Below are 8,159 nucleotides of genomic sequence, written 5' to 3' on the forward strand. Positions count from 1 at the left end.
TAAGCATAAAAAAAAGAACCGAGTACTTTTGGGTGTCAAGGAAAATGTAAGGAGTAAAACGTACATTATTTTCTTTAGGAATGTAGTGGAGTAAAAGTAAAAGTTGTCAAAAATATAAATAGTAAAGTAAAGTACTGTCATGTTCTGACAGAACAGTAGTTCCTTAGTTCCTTTGTTTTGTCTTTGTTTTAGTATGGTCAGGGCGTGAGTTGGGGTGGGCAGTCTATGTTCCTTTTTCTATCATTTGGGATTCTGTGTTTGGTCTGGTATGGTTTTCAATCAGAGGCAGCTGTCAATTGTTGTCCCTGATTGAGAACCATACTTAGGTAGCCTGGTTTCACTTTTGAGTTGTGGGTGATTGTTTCCTGTGTCTGTGTGTTCCACACGGAACTGTTTCAGTTTGTTATTTAAGTTTGTTATTTTTGTATTTTGTCGTGTTCAGTATATTCTACTAAATATGGACACTTACCACACTGTGCATTGGTCCTCCTCTTCTCCTTTATATGACGACCGTTACAAGTACAGATACCCCCAAAAACGACTTAATTAGCACTTTCACTTAAGTAATTTACACCACTGCGTACTGAAGGAGGCTAATTCGCTTATTTTCGATCAGAATATTTTGTATAAAGTTAAGCATTATATTGTTTGATTATAGAAGTAACTCTGGTAGGCCTGAAACAGACTTCTCGCCTCAAGTTCAGCTGTCGGAGTCAGTTGGAGGGCCGGGGTGCACTGTCTTCATGTCATAGGCCTGCAGTAGCTAAAGCTTATTAATAGCCACACCATACCAAACCTTCACAAACATTTCTAAACTTTATTTTGGTAATATCAAAAGTAAGTCAAGCCATTGTTTATAGTGAAACTAAGAGCAGAAGAGTCCAAATAAACCAGGGAAAAAACGCACTACCCTCCTCTGTGCCCAATAAAAAAACACACAACCCTCCCCACTCACTGGTTCTCTGTCCAACAGGCGAAGAAAGAGAGAGACATTTGATTGACCTAGAAGGTATTGACGGATTAATGCATTAAATGTAGCCTTAAATATAATTCTAATAAATAATTATAAAATTGCTGGTGTGATCATTCATTAGGCCTACTCCATGATGACAAACATTTAACAATATAACATTAAATAACCTGCAGCCATTTTCCCTCCTCTCTCTAATATCACACAAAGCGTATCATCCACTAGACATGGATAGACTATGTAGGTCATTTCGCCCTTTAGAACAGTTGACTACAAAAACCTAGTATATTTCGTCCGAAGCGCAACCATCAGCAGAACGCTCATTGGCTGTCGCGACAAATATAAAGTTCCGCAGTGTCATATCTCATCAATACCGCTGGCAGCAAGCTTCATCGCAGGAGGAGAGCATCACGGCACAAAGCACTGACAACTGACAGAGGATTTACAAAGGAGTTGTTTTGTTTCACATATACATTTATTGTATTCATCAACCAAATATTTTTCACAATGAAGGAAAGGAGACTTATCCAGCCTATGGTGGCGAGATGTAAACTGGTGTTGGTTGGGGATGTTCAATGCGGGAAAACCGCAATGTTGCAAGTCCTGGCCAAGGATTCCTATCCTGAGGTATGCGATTTCTACCTGGCACATTTGATTGGATTACAGTCAAAACCTAAAGGTATAGGCCTACTGGAATAGTCAACATACATAGGCTATAAAGAGGTGATAATTATATGATAATAACAAAGAGAATGTGTCAAGTTTATATTTTCACTAATAACTGCATTGCTGGATTGTGTTAGATTTATGATAGAGTTTCAAGACATAGATTATTTATTGCTTAATTCTTATATGATACTTTATCCCAAGATAAGTATTAACTTCCTAACTGTATAATTGATAGGAAACAATTATTTCCTATTTCTTAAAATGCTAAAATACCTCTTAAAATGATTTGTATTATTTTTCTGTTATCATGGAGTTGGCCTTTGTTTTGAAATGATCAGATGCCTTATTTGGTCAGACAGACAGTAGGCAGTGGCACAGTAGCCACAAACTGGGATGATCATTATATGTAAAACTAACACAATTTACACTGTATGTAAATGTAGGACTGAGGATGACAAGGGTCACCATTTCACAGGTTGATTGTATTCTAATTTCTAAATCCTACATTTACATAGTGTAATTGCCTTTAGTAGTACAAATGAACCCATTCCTTTCTGCATCCACAGACATATGTTCCAACAGTATTTGAGAACTACACTGCCTGTCTGGAGCTGGAGGACCAGCGCGTAGAGCTCAGTCTCTGGGACACGTCAGGTGAGCATTACACTCTGCACTCTCCCTGCATACATCCAACATACCCTTACAGTAGCACTTTACTTAAAGCATTACTTAAGGTATTTAAGCATGGATAAGCCTTTATAATGTATTATAAAAAGGGATATAATGTGTCATGTCTCTCTATACAAGGTGCTCTACCTGCAGATATAGTGGAGGGGGTTTATCATGCGTGAAATGTTCCTCCAACTTGTTCTCAGGCCGCTACCTTGAAAATCCTTTCTCTTGAACAGGACAGAGTCCAAAAGCATTTCATTTTAATGTGTCTTTATATTCAAGTTCTCAGAGGAATTGTACTGCAAAACCTGACTTACATTTCCTTGCCCACCTGCTCTGAAAACAATGCAATCTGTAAACAACAGTAGACTCATCCCCACCTTTACATTTTCACACCTCGTTTTAACCTCTCCCTAGCTCTTTCCACCTTTCTTTTTTCCACTGTTTCTATCATCATGCCATCAAAAGTGCCTCTATAGTCTAAACACTGAGATCTCTATCTGTCTCTCTGACATCCTGTGCTGGCAGTGCTCTCATCCTTCATGGCCATATCATGGATTTTTCCGATTGTCCTATAACTAAAGTCTCAGCTCCAGGGTTCAGAGCCATCATCATCTCTGTTTCCCCAGCATTGCATCACCCTGGACACCTCTGACAATATGGTCATTGTCTCCTACTGGAAAAACAAGTCCAATCACTGCCATTCAGTTCCCTCATCTCTTGCCTTTACACACTATACAGTTATTCCTTGTAAACGTCAGACAATTGCCTCCCTCAAAGGAGAATGTTTGTCAGGCTTTTAATAATGGATTGGATCTGAAGAGAATGGCATACCTACAGTAGAAGGAGGGAATTCGGTATCATGCAAATGCATTTAACACTACCCATAAAGGCATAAGTTAAATAAAGGTTAAATAAAATAAAAAATAATAAGTAGGTTACACTGTACATCTGCATGATGAAGCTTTTCTTAGTTCATTATTTGCTTGTTTAATTTGTGTTTAACACGTTTCTGGAGTAGGTTAAAAATGTAATCTGTTGTTGGTGTGGTGAGAGGATGGACATCCTGTCAGCGTCTGATTTTAGCACAGAGACCTTCCTGTACAAAAGAGGGGACCACATATATCGCTGTAAGCACTAATGTAAGCACTAATTTCATGTAAACATTAACACACATACGCACACCAGTGGAGGCTCCTCCTCAGAGGAAGGGGATTTTCAGAAAAATGTAAAGTGAAGCATAACAAAAGTTAGCCTTTTTAGATAAAACTGTATTAAATATATTCATGTAACCAAATATATAATGTCACCATGTCAACAATGTCACCAATGTCACCAATGTCACAATGTTACCGTGACCAATATTTAATAACTATGAAGGTCTATAGTTGCTTCAACGGCACTCACTGGGGTAGCACCATGGTGTAGCCAGAGGACAACTAGTTTCCGTCCTCCTCTGGGTACATTGACTAGGAGGCTCATGGTTCTCACCCCCTTCCATTGATTTTCACAATAATTAAAACAACTTCCGGAGAACATCCTCCAACCTATCAGAGCTCTTGCAGCATGAACTGACATGTTGTCCACCCAATAAAATGATCAGATAATTAATCTAGTACAGAAAGCATAAGCTACAGCTAGCTAGCCCTGTAGTGCATAAAATGTGGTGAGTAGTTGACTCAAAGTTCAGTTTTGAACAAATTCATTTCCTTTAAAAAATGAAGGAGAAGCAAGAGAGAGAGAACAAGCTATATTTTTTGTATTTTTTTCCCCTTTCACTTACTTTGCTAACGAATGCAGCTAGCTAGTTTAACCTACTCAAACACCCGGCTCAAACAGAGAGGGATGCTACATTGGCTAGCTGGCTATGGCTATCCAACACGGGAACTATTCCAATTCAATGTAAGCTTTTGGTTTCATTAATTTTTTGCCACCGGGGCCCACCGGTGTAACTGCTAAACTGCTTGCTGTACACTGTACTACATGATAGTAGAGGGTTTACTAACGCGTTACTTCTATTAGCTATGTTGACTATGACATGGTGGTGACCTAGAGGCTGGAGAGGGAGCACACATGACAGTTACATTGAACTGGGTGAATGGAATATGAACGACAGTCATCCAATATGCTGTAATAGAAATAAGGCCATGCTGATAAAAAATGTTGCGTCCTCCCTCATTTTAAATGGCAGCAACTGCCACTGATGCACACACACATGCACACACAACCAGATTAAGGTTTTCTAAGCAATAGTCTTCAATTTATAACATGAGAAGCATTTACTTTTTAGTTTAGGTGCCATTGTTAATGACATTTTACATACAGTACAGTATGTGTTATGCATCACATAGAACCCACGCCCTAAACACATAAATCAATGATTCTCCCCTGATACAGAGATCTTTGTTACATCTCTCTGATTTAAAGTGGGATATCTGCACACAAAAAAGAGTTCAGCATAAATTGTTTACAAAACACAGTGGTGTGACTGGGATAGAGTTGTGAACTGTGTCTCTCTTTTACACTTTCTGTATGTCTGTGTTTGTGTATGTTTGTCTGTATGTGTGTTAATGGGAATTATTGGAGAAATCTTCTACTAAGTGGGAAGGCGCAGAACTTTAGTGAAGTGATTTACTGTAGATCTGAGTGTGAGGGAGGAAGAACATTTGAGTGTACAGTGTGTGTCTGTGTGTGTGGGAGGGGGTGTGTGTGGGGGGGGGGTATAATAGAGTATTGGATTCAAGCATTGTTGACCAAGACTTTTGCCGTAGTTACCAGAGGGAGTGAATGGTGTCCTGTGCAGCAACACATCATTCTTAATGGAACTAATGGAGTTGCTTATTCACTTGGTACTACGCTCTCCGTAGCCGATGTGAGTAAGACCTTTAAACAGGTTAACATTTATAAGGCCGCAGGACTAGACGAATTACGAGGACGCTAACTCAGATCAAGCGCTGACCAGCTTTTTTTGCACTGACTCTATGCACCAACACTGGACTCTACCCAGACACTCATACATACTTGACACCCCAATACACACACTTTCACACTCACCACATACTCTGCTGCTGCTGTCTATTATCTATCATGTTGCCTAGTCACTTTACCCCGACCTATAAGTACACTACATAGCTACACCAATTACTCTGTACCCCTGCACATTGACATTGTTACTGGTACTCCCTGTATATAGCCATGTTATTTTTACTTGTTAAATATATTTGTTTTTCACTGTGTATTTATTCATTGTGTCACTATTTCTATATTTGATTGAATATTTTATCTTATCTTTAACTCTGCATTGTTGAAAATGGACCTGTAATTAAGCATTTCACTGTTTTCTACGAAGCAAGTGATAAATAAAATGTGATTTGATGTACTGTCCTATTGAAAGCCCTGTGACTGACCCCAGCCGATCTGTTTGACCCTATAGGCTCCCCGTACTATGATAACGTCCGACCCCTGTGCTACAGCGACTCAGACGCTGTGCTCCTCTGTTACGACATCAGCCGACCAGACTCAATTGATGGTGCACTGAAAAAGGCAAGGCCATTGTCATTGTGATCATCATTGTTGTTGTCAATTTCTTCTTCCTTCTCATCTTAGCCATCATCACAATCATGCACTTTACATCTGTGGTGATGATACATTATAACAACCTCATGACAGCCATATGTCCTTTTCGTTGCAGTGGAAGACAGAGATCCTGGATTTCTGCCCCAGCACACGCATCCTCCTGATAGGCTGTAAAACAGACCTGCGCACAGACGTGTGTACGCTCATGGAGCTGTCCAATCAGAAGCAGACACCCATCTCACATGAGCAGGTGAGTCTTACATAATTCTCTCTCTCTCTCTCTCTCTCTCTCTCTCTCTCTCTCTCTCTCTCTCTCTCTCTCTCTCTCTCTCTCTCTCTCTCTCCCCATCTGTCTCACTCCTGTTCTTTCCCCTTCATGTTGCAGGGTTCCTCCATGGCCAAGCAGCTAGGTGCGGAGGCCTACCTGGAGTGTTCGGCCTTCACCTCAGAGAAGAGCATCCACAGTGTGTTCCGTACTTCAGCCCTGGCCTGCATCAACAAGCTCCAGCCCTCCACCAAGACCAGCCCTGCCCGACGCCTCTCCAAGAGACTCCTTTTCCTGCCCAGAAAGTCTGTTCTCCTCTCCTCCACCTTCGGCAAGGACAAGGCCAAGGGCTGCTCCATTATGTGAGGGAGTGGGAAGAACCCAGACTGGAGTGGCCAGAGATTCACTCCATTGAACAGTCCAGCGGGCAAAAGGGGGTGCAAGGTGGTAGAGGGGTAAGGGAATCGGAAGTAAGGGGGAAGGAAGGGGTTTCTTTAGAACCCCTCTGGCCTCCCCTAACATCCTCCCCAGTCCCCACCCCCACTGACGCCCCACTTAAAAAAAACATGGGTTACTCTGTATAGGATATACTGGTCCTCTTCATGATCACCCCCCCACAAACAAACAAAAAAACAAACAAACACACACACACAAATCAGGGCGGTAGGTAGCCCAGTGGTTAGAGGATCGAATCCCTAAGCTGACAAGGTAAAAATCTGTAAAAATTCTGAGCAAGGCGGTTAACCCCTGTTCCTCGGGCACTGAAAAAGTGAATGTCAATTATGGCAGCCCCCCACACCTCTCTGATTCAGAGTTGAAAAATAAGTCTCCTTCATGTTCCACAATTGGTCACCTGGGATGACTCTCTGGAGTTGTCATTCTTGTAGTGTGGCTGGCCATTATTGATGAGAGTACAGGATCAAGGCCTTTACAAAGATGGGTCTCTCATTCATACTTAGTGGAGAGTGTAAGAAATGGGGTAAAGGGTCCGTGAGGGTTGGGCGTGGGTGGGATGGGTGAATTTGAGCCGAAACAACTAACAGGCTGGTCCTGTCCAAAGTAAGTTATTTTTTAGTTTGTTTTGCTTTGAAATCTTTTAAGTAAAGGTGATTTATATTTTTCAGTATTCTTCAAATTTGTAATCTGCTTTCTGCCCAGTCCTTTTTAATTGTAGTTGCTTTTTTTGACATTGTTGTTGTACTCACTGAAGTCATCTTGTATTAGGAGCTGTCTACGACCCGGCTAATAGAGGACTTCATGATTTCCACAGACAGGGGCTCTGAGTTGTTTGGACTTACAGAACACTGGAATTTAAGGGTTGCTTAGCAACTGTGTGAGCAGTGGCAGAAATCAGCAGAATTGTGATGATGGGTGCAGTTTCTGGCTCTGAGAGAAAAGAAAGAGGGCTCTCCAACAGTGCGTCTCACCTTTTATTTGTAGCATGAGACCACTGCTAAGGTGACGGCTGGACATTTCAGTTAGTAGTGCACTGCTGAAAAACATCTGGAAAATATCTGAAAAACTAATTTGAAGCCTCCGAACTCAGTGGCAGCTCAGTGGCTTGTGTCAGAACAAAAAAAGCAATTTGAGTATCTTTTATAACCTGAGTTTCCAGCAGTGAGTGAATAAGCTCCAAATTTGCCTGGAGTGACTGAAACACTGTTCAGAAAAAAAGTCAATTTGACTGAATATACAGCCGTCATAATGTTTCTGCTCCCACTCCTTATCTAAGAACAGACCATGTCTGGTTGTACATATCCTGCTTTATATGCCATTTGCAAAGCTCCAAAAAGAATGTTGTTGGAACAAAACTCAGTGTTTGTGTTAAGTAAAATGGCTTCAACTTATTTATTAATGAAATACTGTATTGCTCAATGTTGTCATTTTATTTTTGACTGTACATTTTTTTTGGGGGGGGGGGATTCTTAATTTGAATGGACACCCCAAAAAATTTTGTCCATACGTTTTCTCTTTGGTTCTGAATAAAGCTCGCCTTTGTTCATCATA

At 40.9% G+C, this 8,159-nt stretch overlaps 1 protein-coding gene across 1 annotated transcript; it reads left to right on the top strand.

The window, feature by feature from the left end:
• The first annotated feature begins 1,341 nt into the window (after positions 1 to 1,341).
• On the top strand, positions 1,342 to 8,159 carry LOC135528016 (rho-related GTP-binding protein Rho6-like). Its single transcript, XM_064956771.1, has 5 exons — positions 1,342 to 1,597; positions 2,206 to 2,293; positions 5,745 to 5,854; positions 6,003 to 6,137; positions 6,273 to 8,159. The coding sequence occupies exons 1-5, from the start codon at positions 1,478 to 1,480 to the stop codon at positions 6,516 to 6,518; spliced, it is 699 nt and encodes a 232-aa protein (XP_064812843.1). The 5' UTR covers positions 1,342 to 1,477; the 3' UTR covers positions 6,519 to 8,159.

The sequence above is a fragment of the Oncorhynchus masou genome, chromosome 33 (assembly GCF_036934945.1).
Source record: "Oncorhynchus masou masou isolate Uvic2021 chromosome 33, UVic_Omas_1.1, whole genome shotgun sequence".
NCBI lineage: Eukaryota > Metazoa > Chordata > Actinopteri > Salmoniformes > Salmonidae > Oncorhynchus > Oncorhynchus masou.

What these genes read in the sequence shown, in the direction of transcription:
- LOC135528016 (XM_064956771.1), top strand. Translation starts at nt 1,478, where the DNA reads ATGAAGGAAAGGAGACTTATCCAGCCTATGGTGGCGAGATGTAAACTG. An exon ending in CCAAGGATTCCTATCCTGAG is followed by an intron (nt 1,598 to 2,205) that starts GTATGCGATTTC and finishes CTGCATCCACAG; the next exon opens with ACATATGTTCCAACAGTATT. An exon ending in TTGATGGTGCACTGAAAAAG is followed by an intron (nt 5,855 to 6,002) that starts GCAAGGCCATTG and finishes TTTTCGTTGCAG; the next exon opens with TGGAAGACAGAGATCCTGGA.